The 20,524-nt window shown below is 36.0% G+C and overlaps 2 protein-coding genes and 1 pseudogene across 2 annotated transcripts; all 3 read right to left on the minus strand.

The window, feature by feature from the left end:
- Window positions 1-3,625: 3,625 nt before the first annotated feature.
- LOC143623884 (uncharacterized) lies at window positions 3,626-5,364 on the minus strand. Its single transcript, XM_077094688.1, has 3 exons — window positions 5,257-5,364; window positions 4,182-4,407; window positions 3,626-4,105 (listed from the first exon to the last, which is right to left on the minus strand). Exons 1-3 carry the CDS (start codon window positions 5,362-5,364, stop codon window positions 3,738-3,740), a joined length of 702 nt encoding a protein of 233 aa, XP_076950803.1. The 3' UTR covers window positions 3,626-3,737.
- Window positions 5,365-9,104: 3,740 nt separating this feature from the next.
- LOC143623885 (uncharacterized) lies at window positions 9,105-12,217 on the minus strand. Its single transcript, XM_077094689.1, has 3 exons — window positions 11,972-12,217; window positions 9,746-9,863; window positions 9,105-9,661 (listed from the first exon to the last, which is right to left on the minus strand). Exons 1-3 carry the CDS (start codon window positions 12,215-12,217, stop codon window positions 9,105-9,107), a joined length of 921 nt encoding a protein of 306 aa, XP_076950804.1.
- A 5,429-nt stretch (window positions 12,218-17,646) lies between these two features.
- LOC143623886 (putative serine/threonine-protein kinase PBL21) lies at window positions 17,647-19,894 on the minus strand (annotated as a pseudogene).
- Between the last annotated feature and the right edge of the window lie 630 nt (window positions 19,895-20,524).

A 20,524-nucleotide genomic window follows, 5' to 3' on the forward strand; every position in this document is an offset into this window, starting at 1 on the left:
CGTTGATAAAACCTAAAGTTGCTAAAGTGTGTCCGCACGTTACAACATAGATTGAAATAAGGATGTATTTATGCAAAGTTAAGTTGTCGTGAAGAAAACATAAAAAAAATATATTATATTTAACCATTTGTTTTGGTCGCGCATTGCATGAGGTCGGTGTGTATTAAAATTTGCATTGATGTTTGTATTCAAAATTTAGAGTAACATTACAACATGAAAAAAGAAAGTTAAAAATATATTATATTTGACTCGGGTCAGTTTCGAACGAAGTTTATACTGAAACGTAAATATAAATAGACACGTTGCAATGCTTTCACAACTTAAAATGTGTCAAATATTAATTATAGAATATGTCAAAATATTGAATTAATCTTGCAAAGAAATTGAATATGGCCAACATAAAATATTGAGTTAAATTGCAACTTCAAAATGAATTTAACTTATAACTACCTTAAAAAGTTTTGTATACACGTAAAAATGTGGTTGGTTTATTTCATAAATAGTAAAGTTTGTGAGACAACTAACACATGGTTTTTAATATATATATAATTATTGCCAACTATCAAAAAACTTTATATCTTGCTCTAATGGCCAGTATTGTATATGTGTTATCTTAAGCATGTCTTTGATTTTTTTCTCGCAGTTTCGACTCCTTCATACTGGTTGGCGTTAGTTTTTTTTTTACATTGATGGACCCATCAAGACCAGATTGATATCTTATATGTTATTTTTTCATAGCTTACTAATTTATTTATGATTATGCTTCATTATTATAACACGACACGACCAAATTCGCAATGATTTATCGTTGTAAAGGCGCACGGCGCATGTTTTTTTATTTGTTTTAAATATGTTAATTTGTTGTGTTGACAAAATTATTTTCTTATTTAGCTCCAATGTCGTAACTAGATGCCGGTCGAATTCGCGTCGGTTTGTTGTCGCAACACGCAAGTTTTGTTTTCTTTTTTTGTTTTAATTATGTTAATTTATTGTGTTTGTATGTTAACGAAATTATTTTTTCTGGTTTAGTTCTAATACGTTAACCCAATACCGATCGAATTCGTGTCGACTCGCAGTCGCACCGCACATGGTTTTACCGACTAACTACAAGTTGTCATGTAATGTTTTTTTAATCATAAGTTATACGAGTACCGCCAATACTATTATGTGTATTTACTGTTTCTGGGTTTATGATCGTTACCGTTACAAACCTAACCGATATCAATCGAATTTAGCGTCGATGTGCTGACGTAACGCGGCAGGGTGTTATCTAGTTATCTATATAGATAAATTTTGAATTTCGGTGTCTTAAAGTACCTAATTGGTCCACTAAACGACACCTAATTAGCCATATAGTTAATAATTTTTCTTTTGTTTATTTTTCTAAGAAAATCTTATCTTGTTCTTGAGTTTTTTAACCAAGGAAAGAAAAGGAAAGAAGAAGGAAGGATAAGAAAGGGAAGGGAAGGGAAATTTTTTTTTTAATTAGGTGTGTTTTTGAGTTGGAAGGAAGTTAGAGGAAAGGAAAGGATAACTATGTTAAAAAATAGTTATCCTTAGTAATCATCTCATTTTTTGGAAGATAACTTATTGAGAAAATACATTAATTTAATCCATCCTAACTCCTCCTACTCTTTTACTTTCCATCCTAAAAAATATTCAAGAACACCCATTTTTTTAATTATCCTTAGTTTTCCTTTCCTTTCCATCCTTTAAAAAAACTCAAGAACAGGGCGACTTGGAAAACTCAACCCGACCCGTGATATAACCGACCCGACCCGATACCCGAATTATCATAAATTAAAAGACCGACTACTTGACCGATGTAGAACATCAGGTATCGGTCTTGAATCTGGTCGGGTATCGGTTGTTTTCAAAAATGACCAAGACCGATGATTTCAGTTCAATTCAGTGATGTAACTCTTTCAATCTATGGTATTTCAATTCAGTCACAGACATCACCACACATGCAATGATCTTTGGCTGCAATTCAATTGCAAAGACTCTTCAAGCAATCACAAACAACTATTCAACAGGTAAAATTTCTTAAGCCTATGTTGAATTTGATCTATGATTATTCTTTTTTACTTGATTACACATTGTGATTTCTCAATTTTGGACAAAACCTGATCAATAGGTTTAACTAATTGTTTGATTTAGCATGCACTCCAAATGTTCGATGAAATGTCTTAATGAAAACGTGTTTGATAATTGTTGTTTCCTGAATATTTGATTAACAATAATTATGGGTTTTTTTTAATGAAAACGGTCCTCGGGTTTTTTTGGGTCTTCATGGGTAAAGGACGTAACCCGACCCGATACCCGATTTGAGGCTATTTCTAAGACCGATTTTGGGAGTCTTTAATTAGGGTCGGGTCGGTATCATGTTATTTAGGGCCAGTTCTTCGGGTTTTTTCGGGTCGGACCTAGTTATGCACACCCCTAGTTCAAACCATTTGTTGTTGCGTTAGTGGCATCATCCATAATGGCCCGTTATCGGCCAGAGCACACATTTCTTTTTTTTTGTTTGTTTGGTTTTGTTTTTTCCTTTTCTTTTTCTCGCAATTTTTTTGTTCGTTTTAAATATGTTAATGTGTTGTTCTTTGGCTTGAATTCATGCCAGTTCACAATCGCAACGCGTGTGTTTTGTTTTTTTTAATAGAGGCATTTACATATATCTTATTCATAAGTTCTCTTATTACATATTTACTCATCTTTTTAAAATTCAATTACATATTTTTCCTCTCTAAACCACATAAATTACATATCTCCCAATTTGATTAAAGTTAATTAACTAATGACTGTTTTACCTTAATGAATTAATTAAACTATTTACATATATCCCTTCTTAAAAGCAACAATTACATATATTCCCAATTTATATCCAAATCGAGTCGGTGTTAAACACAAACATATCAAAACTGGTAAATTCAAATGGAGTCGATTTTTTTAATCATTATCAAATTAAAATGTATTCTTTATAGAATTTATAGGTTGAATATTTCAGACATTGGTTGCATATGAACATATTTTATCACATCACATTTTATAAAACAAATATTATTTTAACAAAATATCAATATATACTAAACAAGTCCCAGATTTAGCTCATTATGGTACCATAAAATCATGCCAAAAAGCAATCTCCAACAATATACGTAATAAAGAAAAAGAATTGTTCTCGTTTGAATTAAGGTATTGTAAATTGAAAGGGAAATTGGATATCAAAAATGGAAATAATATGTAATTAAGAGGCTTAATAGGAGAATATATGTAAAAATCCCTTTTTGTGACGAAGTTATTTTTTGCTTACTAAACTATCAGCCCAGCGCTTTATTCTCAACACAAAACACATGTTTTTTTTACTTCCAAAAATGTTTCTTTCCTATATAAAGCAGAGTAGAATATTTATAATAATAATAAAAAAAAAACAGCATCATAACTATTACTTTCATAAAGCATATCCAAACACCCCGTGTATTATATAACCAAATCCATTAGGGATACTGTTTTGTCTACATTTTGGCCATGCCAAAATATCACTTCCTAACAATTTCTTACCACTTCTAACCAAAATGCTTGCACGATCAAAGACTTTTTCCTTTCTTAACAAATACACCACCCGATCCGAATCAAGCAATCAACCAAGTGATTTTGTTTCTTGAAACCAATAAACTTCAAGATTTCTTCATAATATATACAATCTACACTCTTAACCATCCATAAACCAAACCGATCTAAACACCATTACCTGACCAACCAACTGGTGCAGACAAACTATGTGCAGCCTGCGGAACCATGCAATGCTGTTGCCACTGGTTCACACCTTCACAACCGCTCGCTGAACCAAACCCGTTATTGTGAACCTGTTGCGGGTTATCATCACCTTCAACATCCATGTCATCAGCATCCATCATCTCAGATACTTCGTGTGCGATATTCTCCACTTCCGCCATTAATTGGTGGTTTGAATGCATTGGTACCCATGGCACAACCGCCAAACTTCCATTGTTATGATCATCATTATCATTATTGTTCTCCTGCTTTTCATTTATTCCGTTTAAAGATTCAAGGGCTTGTGATCGATTCGACCAGAACATTCGATCTGCACACAAGATAAGAAGATTAATCATCACTCGAATGCAAGATGTTGGTTTTAAGATATGGAGTTACAAACTTACTTTTGAACCCTGAAAGGAAGTCTGAATTAACAGTGAATGAGAACGGGGATCGCGATTGCAATAAAGGGACGTTGTTAACGGGATCATATAGAACAATTGCCCTCTCTTCATTCACAGGGAGAATATGACTCAAATCATCAACAATTGTTTGTGAGGGTTCCGGTTGTGCAAATGTCACTGGATTCACCATCTCTTCTTCCTCGATAATTGGAGGTAACTCGGCATCCTAACAATAAGTTTAAATTCTGTTGTCAGTTACAAGTTAGAACCCTAAAATCCACTATCTGTTTGATGCATCAATCAAAGATAAAATATTCAAACAATTTCACGAAGGAATGATTGGCCATAATGATTCAGAATTCACTACAAAAGCTCATATAAACCTCCAATCGAAAATTTCGGTTAGACAATCGAATCTCAATACGAACTAATTTAACGAATTATTGAACAAAACGACTAAAAAATCACCACTAAAACCCGTACATAACTCTAATTATGCACAAATTCAACAAAATTCTGAAGATCTATCAATCGAGCGGTAGATTATCCAAATTGTGCAAAATAATGCCGATCAAAGTTAGACATCTTAAGCATTTTACAGCAGACGGGGATCAAAATCACAATTACACACGCAGACGTTTACATGTTGCGTATGTTAGTAAAAACCCTAAAATCACCATCTGTTTGATTCAAATTAATTTCAGTTAATTTCTAGATTAAAGTCCTGCTACATAACTAATTTTACGAATTGTTAAAACATATTAAGAAATCACTGCAGAGGTTCATACAAACATACAATCGATAACTCTAGGCTTTGGTTACACAATTCAACCTCCATACGAACTGAACTGGAATTATTGAATAAAACAACTGCAAAATCACTATATACAAACTTCCAATCGAAAATTCTAATGTTCAATTATCAAAATCCAATTTCTAACCTAAATTCAACAAGTACCTAAGAATCCACCATTCAAGGTTTATATTATCAAATTCGTTCAATAATTCTATTAATGAAACAACGATCACAATTACACACGCAGACACATATATTATTATTATTATTATTACGTACCAGACGGCGCATTTTAGTGGCTGGAGAAGCAAGCGAGAAGTCATCGTTGGCTTGTTCCAGATTCTTCCTCTTCAAATTAGCCGGATAATAGTAATATTCTTCTTCCATTATTATTGGATGAAAAATGAAGATCTGATACGAAGAGAGAGGAGAGGGGGTGATACCAGAATAATGTTTGTTTGGTATTAATTGGTGGAAGGAAGTGTGTAGGGTTTTGTGATTGTGCTCGGGATGACTCTAGATGTCTCCGGAACCTGACTCTCGTTGCCCCCATTCACTTTTTTTTTTTTTTAAACCAACTACAATATACAGAAACATAGGTATTACATCAATATAGCAGGTAGGCGGGCAACAAGCTGCGCCGCAACCCCTTTTTGAATTGCAAACCCTAACCTACTAAAGACATATCCCAGCTCGCCTTAAGATGTCCCAAAGAACGTCCCGCACCCAATCATGTCGGTATTTGAACCCAGGCATCTCCTTGCAATGAACCGCATGCTCTCCGAATTTATATTAAGTTGCAGCCCCAATGATGGCCCTTCCGAGTTGATAATGTCTAGGGCTTTAGCGACTTCGTTGGCACCACCAATAATAGTCCCATCATCCAAGTACCAAGCATGAAATGGGAGGTTACAGTCATTTTGTACCCGGAGAACAAGAGGGTGTAATGCTAAGGCAAAGAGGAGGGGCCCAAGGGGGTCTCCCTGCTGAACCCTAGTAGTAGCCCCTATACAGTCATCACCAACATACAACCTAGCCGGCTGGGCATAAAGGAACTGGACCCATAGATAGATAGACGGGCAATGATGATGAACCTCCCGGAGAAGGGCTGTGCGGTCGACCATATTGAAAGCGTTGGAGAAGTCCACGGTAAGCATAGCTAAAGAGCCGTCTGCGTGAAAGGAGTTAAGAAACCGGTTCGCGCTGTGAAGCACCGCCTCTGCCCCATTAGGGGTCCCCACCCCAAACTGAAAGTCCCCTAAATACTGAGTCATTTCCTTCCCAACCATCTTCATAGCCACTTTAGAAACCAACCTACGCCAGATAGCCCCCACAGCAATGGGCCGAATTCCATTATCCGACTTTAATAAAGGGGTAAGGGGGCCGAAGCAATAAACTCAGCGAGCACCTTGGGGCACAGACCCCCTAGCCATAAGTTGACGACTTCAGGATGGCTGAGAGCATACCCATGGAAGTCACTGATCCCTCAACAAGTGTTGCGCCCGCATCCCGTCTCTTCCGCATGAGGTCCCTTTAGGAAATGATCGGATACATCTAAGCACACAGTCCCCATCCACAGAGAGAGTAGGCAGGGCGACAGAGCTAGAAGGCAAGGACGGAGGCGGCACCACTGGGTGTTTATCAATGAGGGCTTTCATGGTTGTATCTCCGAGAGGGACAACCCCACTTGAGCATAATACCTTGACTGCAGCTGTGAAATGACCATCCCTGACTTTCCTGAGACATTGTTTAATATTGAGGCTGTTTTCAGAACCCTCCTTCCCTCCCACCTCTCTTTTAGAAAAAGTGCTCCCCCCACGTTATCAAAGAGAGAAAGAACCAAGTCAGCAAAACCAGATCCATCTTTCCACACCGCAAGTGCTTACTGAATGCTACTACATTGCACAGACTTTCGATTCCCTGACCTGCGTTCCTGCCTAGCGGAAGGTTTCACCACCCTTAAAGTACAACGCGACAACAATAGTAATTTGACCCAATTCTCAATCGAGCCTGGTGAATCCACTACCTTACATAAAGCGCATGCCAAAGTCTGAGCAAACGCCAAACGACAACTTGGGGGGATGCTCTTAACCGTTTGAATGGGAAGGGAGAAAACCCGTTCCAAAAGGGATACATCCCCAACCACTCCTACAGATGGACCTGGGTCCCTATCCACAGACACACGATTAGGTTTCTGGATCCCAACGATGAATTCTCCAGCATCTCCAGAATCCACAGAAAAAGAATAGACACCATCAGCATGCTTGCACCCCCTGCTAAGGGCATGCAACGTCATGCACCTCCCACATAACCATTTATCCCCCGCCCGAAGGGCTTCCCCAACATCTATAAAAAGGTCCAAATCCTTAGAGATAGCGTCTTTTAAAAGGTTCTTCCGAGTATCCGTTTTGAAATGGGTACTTTGCATGTGCTCAAGTAGGCGGAAAAACCCCGAGGACCCAGGTCTACCATCCTTACACTCGTGGAAATGCTTAAAGGGGCATGGCCTTAAACCGTAAGTGGAGCTAGGACCAAGCCCTCCTGTATTTACGTTTCGAATTCTTTTTATGGTAGCCATGTACACACGAGAACAGAAAACAAACAAATCACAAAAGACACCGGACCCCTAAAGACCCCGACTCGAGATGAGTTAGAGCAAGAATCAAAGACCAAACCCCTCACACTCGAAGGAGGGGAGCAACTACGGGTTGCTCACCCCCCCATCTAGCACCTCACAACGACCGCTAAGGCATAAGAGGAGGAAGGTATAACTCCAAAACAAAGCAAAATGGGTAGAACTCCAACTCAAAATACCCCCTTAAGCACCCAAAAGGAAAATAGAAAGAACAAGAGTGAAAAATCAAGAAGTTTGGTTGAGGCAAAAGGTCGAATAGTTGGTGTGCATGACAGAAAAAGGTAATTTAAGTTAGATTTTGGGGTTTCAGTGAGATCAGGAAACTGATGACAGGAGAAAAATAATAATAAGAATAGTTGGAATAAAGCAACCTGGAAGAATATTACGTGGCCAATATTTATACTCATACTGTTGATTGTTCAAAGATAAAAACTCATACACCCCTTGAAAGTTGAAACCATCGTTACTTTTAGTGGAACTTGATCCCCAAATACTATTACTGTTATTTTATATCATACAAAACCATACTTAACCGTTTACTAATAAAAATAAATTCATAATTACACATAACCCTTTATCATTGATTTATCCAAACCACACATCTAAAAATTTTAACTTTCCCTCAAACCAAACTATATACTAATGAATGATTCATTCTAACAACTTCATTAAAACATGTTAATAATCAGAAACATAATCAGAATCGTGTTGTTACACCACCTTACACCATTCATCGTTTGCACAATAAGTGGGGTCTCCCTACACTTTTGTTTTGAGGGTTGAATATGTGGATGACGTGTTGATAGGAAAAAAGTTAAATCTGTTTCGTATTCGTATTATTGTTTAAAATCCAAACTTGTATATTTAATTTTTTTGTTTAACAAACTAATATGTATACGCGATGCTCGCGGGTATGTCGGCTAACCAAATAATTAGTTATCTGGTAAATACTCAGTACCTATTGGATTGAATACGAGACATAATTTGACAGTCTGGTATTAGACAAAGAACACACATCACATTTCAATATCAACTATGTTTTCCTTTTCCTTTTTTCTTTTTTTTTTCATAGTGGGCTAGGGCTACTGGGCTACAACCTCAAATAAAGTTATAAAATAGTGGATCAAACAAATAGTTAAGCCCATGTATTCCTTAACCACAGTACTTCATGACCCATCTGAATGTTACAAATCTAATATTGATATCATATTTATGCATCATCCGTTGACCCAACAACTATAACTAGTTAACTAAATGCTCTAAAATAAACATAATAATTCTATAGTAATAAGTGATTAATGCTTTCAAAACTAATTAAGTGTTCATTCCCATAATCAGATTATAAGTCACACCACATTAATTGTTTACACCCATTTGATTTCAATTCATAGAAATATTACATCTGAAAGAATCACAAACAAAATAGTTTGCTACCAATTAATAATGGTCTAAGCTGTAGACATGATAAACATCATAAACATGATCATGATGATCATCTTACTAAGCCAACACAACGACTCATGTTCTTATTGCCAAACCTCCTGTTTCCGCCTTCGTACTTAGGAGCCAAACCCAACCTTATCATGTCATGCACCTCGATCACCTGCACTCTTCGTTGTCTCTTGCGGTTTTCTAATTCCTCGTAACTTTCACGCATCTTTCTTTTTGCGGCTTCAAGTTTCCGATCTTCAACCCTTAGTTCCTTGTCCAAACTAGTCTTCGACGGACCAACAACAGATTTTGTGGGATTTTGCATCTTCCTGGTTTCAACAGTAGTATTCTTATGGTCTTTTTCCACAACTGTTGATGGTTTGTTAATCTTGACTTCTTTCTCTAACACAACCGTCCCTAATCGTCTCCTGTTAAGCTGCCTCTTTATTAAATCAACCGCACGCTTTGGTCTTTGATCAGTAGTAATATTATTAGTCTTTCTTGGCACCGCCACCGGTGGTTTTCCTCCTCCTTGTTTGCTCGTTGGCACGGTCGTTGGTTTCTCGATGATCGGTGGACCAATCTTTCTTGGCACCACCGGTTCTTCTTGTGGACAAACTGCAGGCATGATATTATTATTATTATTATTATTATTATTATTATTATTATCCATCCAGTCGTCAACAATAAGTCTCCATGCACGGATGAGGCTTCTTGCGGCATGCCTAACATCTTTGGATGAATGATGACGAAGTCCGCTAACAGTCACTCCGATCTTCGATGCTTCAAGAACCTTCATAGACACCGCCATTTGCTTTAGCTTCAACAACAAGTCACACAAGATGACGCCTTCAGATACATTATACCCACTATCAAGATGTCGGCTTTGATTCTTGAAACCTCGGCAATCGTTCTAGTTTCTTTTTGTGTTTCTTGAACGCGATCAAGAACGGCTTTAACCCTAATAAACTCCGAACCCATTTGTCGATCGATATGATTTCAAGAATTTTAAATTGAGGAGAATGAAAAAGTAGCAGTAGCTATTTGTTATTTGTTTGTTTGTTTTTACGTTGTGACGGTGTGTGGAGATGCATATATATAATTATGGAAACTCAAGGGTTACAAGTTGCTATAATCTCGGACTCGAGATGGATATTCAAATCAAACCGTTTGAAGTTATTTTAAATGATCAATTCCTAAAATAAGTTATTTCAAATGATATCACAATCATTGCTTATGAGTCGGTAATAATTACTTTTTAAGATACTCACTAATACATTCTGTTAATTTTTATTTTGAACCAAGAAAACCCTCCACTTTAAGTTTTTTTTTATTTTAAGATACTCACTAATACATTCTGTTAATTTTTATTTTGAACCAAGAAAACCCTCCACTTTAAGCTTTTTTTACAATAAAAGAAAAAAAAACTATTATCAATATAGAGTTTTTGGGTATTTACCAAGTACATAATGGTGTATAATGATCCAAATTTAATCTTTCAGGTCACACCATTAGAGCACCAACAACACTAGATCTCTACAAACCACTGTATCAACGCTAAATTAGATTCTAAACTTTTCTTAAAAACTCACTTTCTTCTACAACACCAAACATTCACAAATTATACAACATTTATTTTACAAGCAGTTGCATTAAATAAAGTTGCATTAGACCTAACATAAGATTTTTGTTACATAATGCAATTATTTCTTTTAAATGCAAGCTTTTTAAGACATAACACTTTAAAAAAAACAAGTTGCTAGGGAGGAGTGTGGAATTTAAACAGTAATAAAATGTTTTGATAAATTAATTAAACTAGGATATTTGCCACACTCACCACGGTATATGTTTCCTACTTGTTTAGTTTCATCACACTTTCACGTAAAAATAAAATTGTAATAAGCCTAATTATTAACTTGTCTAAATAATACAAGACAAAAAACCCTAAAAGTAATTAACATATGAAATTCCAAGATAAAAAATGGTGAAGTTAAATATGAAAGAATGTTAGTTAGATGATAAAAGAAAAAAAAATATTGAAAAGATATATAGCAACACACATTTAGTTAACACTAGTTTTGCACCCATTGTCTTGCATTAGAATGCATTTAGTTAGGCTAAGGGGTATATATCAGTGGGCAACCCTCATTAGGCTAAGGGGTATATATCAGTGGGTATATACCAAGGCTAGTTCCTTATGCAAAACGGGCAAGCAGAGTCAAAAGGAAAGGGCTGGAAAGTGATGAAAATATAACCATATTCGAATCGGGTCCTTAGGAGACTTGAATCAAAGGAATGTAATCGAATCAAATGGGGAAGTGATCGAATCGAATGTGTGATTCGATTCGAATAGAAAGTCCATTCGAATAGAATCTACCATTCGAATAGAAAGTCCATTCGATTAGAAAGTCCATTCGAATAGAAAGTCCATTCGAATAGAATCTACCATTCGAATAGAAAGTCCATTCGAATAGCAAGTCCGTTCGAATGGGATCTGCCATTCGAATAGAACTGAGGATTCGATTAGAATAGCCCAGACTTAGAAGTTTCTGATGAAACCTTAATGATATGGGTGGATTTAGTTAATTGATACGTGTAAGTGTTATACAGTTAGCTGAGCCCAGTTAAAGAAATGAATTACTATAAATTCAGAAAGAAACATGACCCATGTGAGTTTCTAGCCCCTTTTCTCTGTTATGTTATTCAGGGCTGTGTGCATACTCTTATGTGTTAGTTAATACATTTACCTTAAGTGGTAAGTGTATGCTATATGAATGTCTTATGAAAGATACATGAATGATATTGAACGAATGTATAAAAGGTTAGGAGTATATATGTTGATGTTTATGAATATATATATATATATATATATATATATATATATATATATATATATATATATAAGTCTATAAGTCTCCATGCACGAACGAGGCTTCTTGCGGCATGCCTAACATCTTTGGATGCGTGATGACGAAGTCCGCTAACAGTCACTCCGATCTTCGATACTTCAAGAACCTTCATATACACCGCCATTTGCTTTAGCTTCAACAACAAGTCACACAAGATGACGCCTTCAGATACATTATACCCACTATCAAGAATGTCGGCTTTGATTCTTGAAACCTCTGCGATCGTTCTTGTTTCTTCTTGTGTTTCTTGAATGCGATCAAGCATGGCTTAACCCTAATGAACTCCGAACTCATGAATGATTTTCAGAATTTCGAATCAGCGACAAATAGTATATATATTGACTGAGAGTTGAAGAGAATGAAAAGGTAGTAGCTTTGTTTTATGTTGTGACGGTGTGTGGAGATCGTTAATATATAATTAAAGAAACTGAGGGTTGCTTACAACTTACAAGTTGCTATATACTTGGACTCGAGATAAGATATTCGCATACAAATTAAATGGTATAATCATTTCCTAAATTAAGTTATTATAAATTTAAATGATATCACAATCTTGTTTAGTCACTCGTTAATTATTAGTCGGTTCACTCAATAAGAATTGTTATACTCAACAAAGATACCAATACATTATGTTGCAATTTTCTTCAATAAATTACCTTTAAAAAGATAGTAAGTGAGGTAGTTTTACACAAGATAGTATTTTTTTTACCCCTGTTATTAAAAACAAAAAAAATAGTTACGTAAATAAAAAAAAATCTAAATTATAATTTGTAGATGGATATTCATGTTTGGTGCTGCAATCATGTGATTAATCTAATTATCTTTTAGAGCTTACTAATTTATGTTTACGATTTTTTGTCAATGCGACCGAATTCACATCCAAGTTATTGGCATCCTATTGAAGCATAGAAATAAATTCGTGTCTCCTACTTGCTCGAAGCATAATGAAGTGCCCGATCATGAATTCCATGAAGTTTTTAAGACCTTAACTTTTGAGTGCATAATGAATGAAATGAATCTCCGGAGGAGAAAATCTCCCCCTCCCTTTCACCTAAAAATATCATTTTCTAGCGAATAATTTATTAATAAAAATAAATAAGCATATCACAAAAGAAGAAAAAGAAATAATAATAACCTGGTCCTAATGCCCACCGTATATGTACCGAACGGTCTCACGGCGTTCTATACCCAGCTCACGTACCACTTTGATGGGCGAACAACCCAATCCTTGGATATCAAATTGTGTTTTTTTGGAACTGCAATTTCATTCAGGGTTCTTGGCGGGACTTAGACTGTTAAAATAATCTTTCAAGAATTTTATTTCTAACAATTGTAATCCATCATGTTCAAAACAGAGGGTTTGAAGTTTAATAGTTTTTACTAAATCACCCCCCCCCTATGCCTTGTGTAAAATGTCCTAGGCCTCTTTCGAAGTTTTAGATGTGGAAATTCTTTCGAATACTATTCGCTTGAAACATTATGTGTAGTGGTTTCTTGTATCTTTTCATGTTTTCCCCAATTATAATTGAGAAGGGCTATGGACGGTATTGAGTCTGTTGGTAATTCAAGGACTCCTACTATAGTCCATAATTCTTGTGATTCCAATAAAACTTTCATTTGTATATGCCAGTGGTAGTAATTTTAAGCCAATAATTTTAGAATTTGTGTTTGAATTCCACTAGAAGTCGTGATGATGTTGTTCTTCGTGTGTCAAATATTACTCGAATACCAATTAATTAAGGTACAAAATTTCACCAAGAGATTGTGCGCCTTTCCCGAGTGATGAATTTCCATAAAAACCTTTGGACAATATAGATGATTAATGTATTGATTATATGAGTGCTTGATTCTGAAACCAATTTGATAGATAAATGGTAAAAATGATTATGATTAAGAGTGATTATTTGATCGTAAATGTGTTGGTAATTACTATTTGGGTTCCAACTTAGTATATATATTGAAGATGTATCTGGTTCAGTAGATATGAAGGCCCGGTGGAATAGATCCATTGGCCAACCATTTATTAAACCGTCGGATCGACTGTTTTATAAACGGTTGGAGCCAAAACTAAATGGTCGGTTGTTTAAAATCTGGTCGGGCCCGACCGTTTAAGTGTATACGTGTCAAGATATGGTTGGTTAAAAAATGGAAGGGTGTCGGATAGATTTGCCGGATGTCAGGTCTATTATGGTGGATCATTCCGTTTAAAAACGACCATTTTGAGTATTATTTTGCTTGAGGGGTTGGGTTAGTCTATGAACTTGTATGGTCAAAGTGGCTATTTTGGTCTCTGCTGAACCATTTTTGTTTTGGCCATCTATGTTTGGCTTGGAACTTAATTCAGCTTCTAGAGAGCATACTCTATGCAGAAAGGTCTTCGACTTTTAAATAATGTGTTTGAAGAATAAAACCTCCAAAATGCATAGTATATGCCTTTGTGAGCTACGCGTAAGCCAAAACATATTCCAAAGGAACACAAGAGTCATCTTTAGAATTAACCATCATATATATGCAGCAACAACCTTTAGATAATGCCTTGTATGAAGTCTTGATTCTTCTTTCCAAGTCCTACGTACCAGCCTAGGAACCTCAACAACGGTAATAACATTAGTTGATCTTACCCGTATCAAGAAAATGGGTGTGGTCCACCAAGTGGCGCTATGGAACCATCTATATATATAAGACGCTGAAGAAACACGGATCTACTCCCCATGACGGGTCTTAGATCCAATGAGTCCACAGGGTAGGGTATGGTTAACTGTCAATACGATATGAACACAACTCCTAAAGTCCAATGACTTGAACCTGCAAAACAGACATCGTGAGCTCGTTACGGGAATGACAAGAGGGGGGTCTTCCCTTAACCACCCTCCGGCGTGAGAATAAGTACAATTCTGATGGAGATAAAGTACTTAAGTAAATTGAGAGAGTATAGTGGGAGTGAATGCCTACCTTATGATGACTGAGAGGGTATTTATAGCCGAAGGGTGTGGGGAAGTGATTGGGCCAGCTGTCCCTTTAGAAGATGCTCTCATAACCGCCTGGACACGTGTCCTCATATGGTAGGTTCAGCCTATACGTTGCATGTGCATGTATAACAACCTGGACACGCGTCTCTCTAACATTGGTTGATGGGGGTAATATTGGCCATGTGCACGGTTATAACGACCTTGCCAGGTGTTATTAGTTGATTAGCCAAGGGATCACGTATTGCTCAAGAAAGCATCTTGATAAATCTTCTAGAAGGTAATTGGTTGTTGACAGCTGTCCCGAAGCATTACCTCGTGGTCATTTACGCGGAAGAGTATTCTTTCTTGCGGATGACTTTTGAGGGTGCCAGGATGCTTCCGCATGTGCCATAAGGGTGTTTCCTCCTCAGATGATTTATGCGGATGGTTCATATGTTCCGAAGGTGACTTGTGACGTGCTCTTGGTTGACCCGCGGGTGTTACTTAAGGGTATTTGGGTCTTTTTAGTACCATACCTCTATACACGCAATATCAAATTCCTTTCGTACATTACCAGTTTGCTCTATGATACAAGAATTTCCTTTCTCACAAATGTCAACAAATGCAATTCAGGCGATACTTAACAGTCTCAACAACCTTTAACCGGTTCCAATTTGCAGCACACTTTGTACTCAACAACATCCATTTTCACATTCACTATTGATCTACCAAGAGCTACTTGTATAAATGGCAAGAATGTATCCGACATTGATAATTCTAAATCACAACTGTTTTGCTCAAGAACAACGCAATAATAGAGGAATACAAAACGATGAGAACTAGTGATATTATTATCTTTCCGATGTGATCACACCAACAAAATTAATGATCTTGAAGAAAAAGACTAAATTCGACGAAGATGATAACTGGTATATAATGAAGATGTGAAAGATTAGTGATAGTTATGATATCCATTTCCCACCCTTAGTCTCTATTGTTTATACAACAAGCTAACCCATGAAACAAAGCTGCAAGCACGAGCCCAAGATCGATTATGTCTTCCGTCATTAAGTTCACAAACTCTCCAATTACCATCCAAACACATATATGAACACAAAATAATAAAACACCATTAAACATCAAACATAAGATTGATAATTACATGCTACATTTTCAACATTTTGGTTTGGTTAATTCGGTATATAGCGACTCCATTTTGATAACTTTGACATATTAGGCTAAACTATTATTATTCTAGTTGTAACAGAAAGGTTATCCGGTTATCTTTTAACATTGTTTAACAAAGGTTTTGTCTTGTTTATTATTATGAGGTATATGGTACATAGTTATTAGTTAATTATGATCAAACCATTTATCTGGTTATGTTATCTCGTTTGCTTTTGCGGTGCGCACATATAATGTATATATGTGTGAACCCTTGGGTGGGCAAAAGTAAAATTGCACTAATTTTGACGTTATTTTACTAATCACGTGAAAATAACGTTAAAAGTGGCGGAAGGTTAATCAGGCATCATGTGGTGGCGTTGATAGCCGAAAGACAAGGGCACATGCACCAATCAGCCGGTGTCCCGATGATTGAGTGTTATGTGTCTTATGTCCAAGGCTTGATTCAAAACTACTATCGAGCCGGGGGTCTCACCGGAAGCAGCATCTCTATCCCTATGGGATAGAGGTAAGGCTGTCTACATCTTACCCTCCTCAGACCCTACCATAGCATTGCTATTGGTGGGATATACTGAGTACGATGATGATGATGATGATGATGTTATCTCGTTTGCTTTTATACGGTTAACGGTTGGGTTTTATAAAAACCTTTGAATTTGTGATAGTAAGCTTTTTAGCTAGATAATATGTATACATAAATACAATGTGGATTCCAAAAAATGTTACTTTGTCTTATGAACTCAACAATACAATTTTATTCTTGTTAACTTATTTAACACTAAAATAAAATTCCTGTTTTTTTTGAACGGTCAACTAAGTAACGCCGGGTACCCCGTACACGGCCCCCATTGGCTAAATGTAGCCCGAGCCGGCCACTAGTCCGGACGGACGGAGCCCCTAGCGGTCCACCTGTTGAGGGATTCACCGGATAAAACCCGACCCCCACGCCTGCCAAACGGCACGACCGCGAGGAGCCGGTAAAACCGGGTGAGATCAGGACTCGAACCCTGGCAAGCCAGGGTCATCCCTCATATCTCCCATATAAGTTGGTGGTAGTGAGGTTTGATCCCCCTACCTCTCACTTGTAAAGTGAGTCTCTACCATTGAGCCACAACCAACTTATAAATAAAAATTCCTGTTAACTTAATTAATAATAAAATAAGAATGCTCATATAAATATAATCCGAAAATATGCCTTCTTGTTGACGGTTTCGATAAAAATGGATCAAACAAAAAATAAGGTGTCGGTTTTTTGTGAATCAACCCCCAAAAGCCTGGTGAAAAAGCGGTCTCTTCTCTTTATCGGTTGACCGGTTGTAAGAGTGAACAAACTAGATCAACTTGTGAGCCGTGTTGCAGGGTATAACAGGACAATGGGACATAACAATGCATTTAACATATTTTTTTTAACCAGTAATACATTCAATCAAAAACTAGTTTTTCAAGGCATATTTTTATGTCTAATGGTGTCAACTAAATGAGATCAAACTAAGATCATATATTTGATATATAAATTTACCCGCATAGTATAGTAGGAAAGTAGTACAATTCCTGTATGAATCAATATAATATAAACAATAAATAATCATTAAATACCACTGTCTTATGTTTGTTGCAACTAGCAAATCATTTTGACAAAAATAACTTACGGTGCAACCTCATTAGCAAAAAAAAAACATCATGGAGGCGGGTCACGGGCATCCAACTCATCATGTTTTGACGGTGATGGTTGCGAGTCAACGATCAAACTTTTTTTGGTATTCAAACATTTCACTTGAGAAGTTAAAAACTCGAATGCACCAACAATATCACTAATCAAGGGCCGAGAATTTGCTTCCTCTTGAAGACACATTGCAGCTATTGAAACCACATGGTGCACCGAACGCAAGGAGAATTGACCATGCAGTAGCGGGTCCACCAATTGAACAAACTGCTTACGGTCTTTCAAAAAAGGACGTGCCTGCATAAATTCAAAAACTTTAATGAAAAAAAAAACAACTTTGACCCATTGCTAGTGAGCGGGTCAAACATCACCAAAAGTCCAGTTTCGTTATTATTAATAAGTGTCAATGGGACAATTTTGGGCCAAAAACAAATTAAAACCCGGACTTTTCGTCTTTAAAAGGCGTTAGGTTTTGGCACTCCAACTAAAAATTTTTGGACCAAATTAAATTGGCTCAAAATATTGAACTTGAACCTAAAGTTTTTGTTAATAAAAAACAAATTAATTATTATATATTTGGGTTACACTATTTATCAAACTCTTATAAATTATTTACATCTAAAATTTAAATATAACAATTCAGTTCGGTTCAAATTTTGGGTTTTCATTACATGCAAAACCAAAACCGAACAAAAGTTGTCTTTACGAACACCTATAAAAAACGTCGGTTTTTTCTTTGGTTTTTTTTTGGCCCGTTTCAAGGTGAAGTTTGGCCAGAACCACAATTAAAAAAAAAGTCAACTCACCCAAGAAACTAAATTTTTCTCTCCCGATTTCTTTGTCGAAATAGCCTTTCGACCAGTAAGAAGCTCCAACAAAACGACACCAAAGCTAAATATATCAGACTTCACAGTTAATTTCTCACTCATTGCATATTCGGGAGCACAATAGCCATATGTACCCATAACACGTGTTGACACGTGAGTGTCATCGCCAACAGGCCCCAATTTAGCAAGCCCAAAGTCTGAAAGCTTTGGATTGAAGTCATTATCCAATAGTATGTTTGAAGATTTTAAATCACGATAGATTACTGGTGGATTTGCTTTGCAATGGAGATGCTCTAGGCCACGAGCCGCACCAATAGCAATTTTTAGTCTCGTGTTCCAATCCAGGGGCTCCTGATTAGGCTTTAGATCTGAAAATTAAACATATCATGCTAATAAGAAAATTGGTTAATTTCGGTTTTGTGTGTAATTAAAATCGAAAATAAATTTTCATTTTTAAATTTGAATTTTGAGTAATTTAAAAGAATATAATAAAGAGTGTATCCGAGTTATTGGCAAAAAGTTATTATTTAGGTAAAAAAATTCAAGCCCAAACGACAAACCAAAACCGAAACTAAACAATCATCAAAATCTCAAAAACCGAAATTCGGGTTGAGTTCAAAACTGACCCATGCAACAATATTGCAGTGTTCAGAATCTTTGAAGATCTTTTTTTGTGACAAATACATCTAAGGGTTAACAAATTAGCACTTAAAATAGCCTAAAAAACATAATAAGAGATCAATGTATGAGTTGACATAATCTTTAAAGCCAACACTTCTATCTTATAAAAAACAAATTATTCTAACAGGATTAGTAATTAGTTCATATAACAATAATATTATTATGCACTTAAAAGAAATCAGCTATATACCAAAAAGATGATTTTCCAGGCTGCCACGCGACATGTACTCATAAACCAATAGTCTGATCTTCATGTGCACAATAACCTGCCAAAGCAACAAGGTTTGAATGTTGCAATAGACTCAACATAAGAACCTCCACTATGAACTCCCGGTCCCCTTGAAAACCATTAAGGTTGAGCTGCTTTACCGCAACCATCTGTAAATCAAATTCAATAGTTAACTCCACAATCATATAAATAAAATGCTTATGATCATAGTTATAACAATACAACTTACTTTCCCTGAAACTAATTGGCCCTTGTAAACTCTTCCAAATCCACCTTCTCCAATCAGATTAGCATCCTTGAAATTTTGTGTTGCGACAACGAGCTCGTTAAGCGTAAAAGAATACGCCTCATGAGCCCGTTGATTACTAAACTGTTTCTCATCTATACACCAGCATAATATTGTATCAGTTCAAAGATCTGAAACAATAACCTAAACGTTGAGTTATGTGCTTATGAGTAGGGCTGTGCAAAAAAATGAACCTGAAATATCCGAATCCGAAAATTCTGATATCCGAATTTTTGGAGAAAAAATTGGATATATATATGAATTATCACTAGTATTTTTTAAAATTATTAAATAATAAACACTAATTAATTGAAAGTTCGGACATTTCAGATAAGTTTCGGATATTTCTAACAATTTTTGTTCATTTCAGTATCCAAAATGTATTTTTAAAAATTCTGTAATATTTGTTTAAAAGTTTAATAAATAATAATAACTTTTTTTTTTTCAATATTCGGATATCCGAGGCGATTCCAAATCCGAAATTTCAAATACAGATTCGAATAGTGACATCAACTATATGAAAAATTCGGATATCCTGTTTGAACCGCCCTACTTACTAGTAGTAACATCCTTTGGTATCATATTTGTCCTATTACCATCGCCTGTAGGTACAAGAAACATGAACAAACCAAATGAAAGCATAAAGTATATATAGCGTGTCAAGTGTAATGTATGATATAATTTTCAAACCTGTAACATCAACGTAACTTTTGACATCTTCGGAGACAAATTTTATGCAAGAAAAACAACCCA

The sequence above is a fragment of the Bidens hawaiensis genome, unplaced genomic scaffold, assembly GCF_021521415.1.
Source record: "Bidens hawaiensis isolate Kalapana, Puna unplaced genomic scaffold, B.hawaiensis_p1.1 tig00003587_1, whole genome shotgun sequence".
Classification (NCBI taxonomy): domain Eukaryota; kingdom Viridiplantae; phylum Streptophyta; class Magnoliopsida; order Asterales; family Asteraceae; genus Bidens; species Bidens hawaiensis.

Excerpts from the sequence above, each read along its gene's own strand:
- LOC143623884 (XM_077094688.1), bottom strand. The coding sequence starts at position 5,364 with ATGGAAGAAGAATATTACTATTATCCGGCTAATTTGAAGAGGAAGAAT. Across the intron at positions 4,408-5,256 it reads CCACTAAAATGCGCCGTCTG|GATGCCGAGTTACCTCCAAT; the intron begins GTACGTAATAAT and ends ACTTATTGTTAG. Across the intron at positions 4,106-4,181 it reads CTTCCTTTCAGGGTTCAAAA|ATCGAATGTTCTGGTCGAAT; the intron begins GTAAGTTTGTAA and ends TCTTGTGTGCAG.
- LOC143623885 (XM_077094689.1), bottom strand. The coding sequence starts at position 12,217 with ATGCTTGATCGCATTCAAGAAACACAAGAAGAAACAAGAACGATCGCA. Across the intron at positions 9,864-11,971 it reads GGCATGCCGCAAGAAGCCTC|CTAAAGCAAATGGCGGTGTC; the intron begins GTTCGTGCATGG and ends TTGTTGTTGAAG. Across the intron at positions 9,662-9,745 it reads TGCCGCAAGAAGCCTCATCC|TTTGTCCACAAGAAGAACCG; the intron begins GTGCATGGAGAC and ends TCATGCCTGCAG.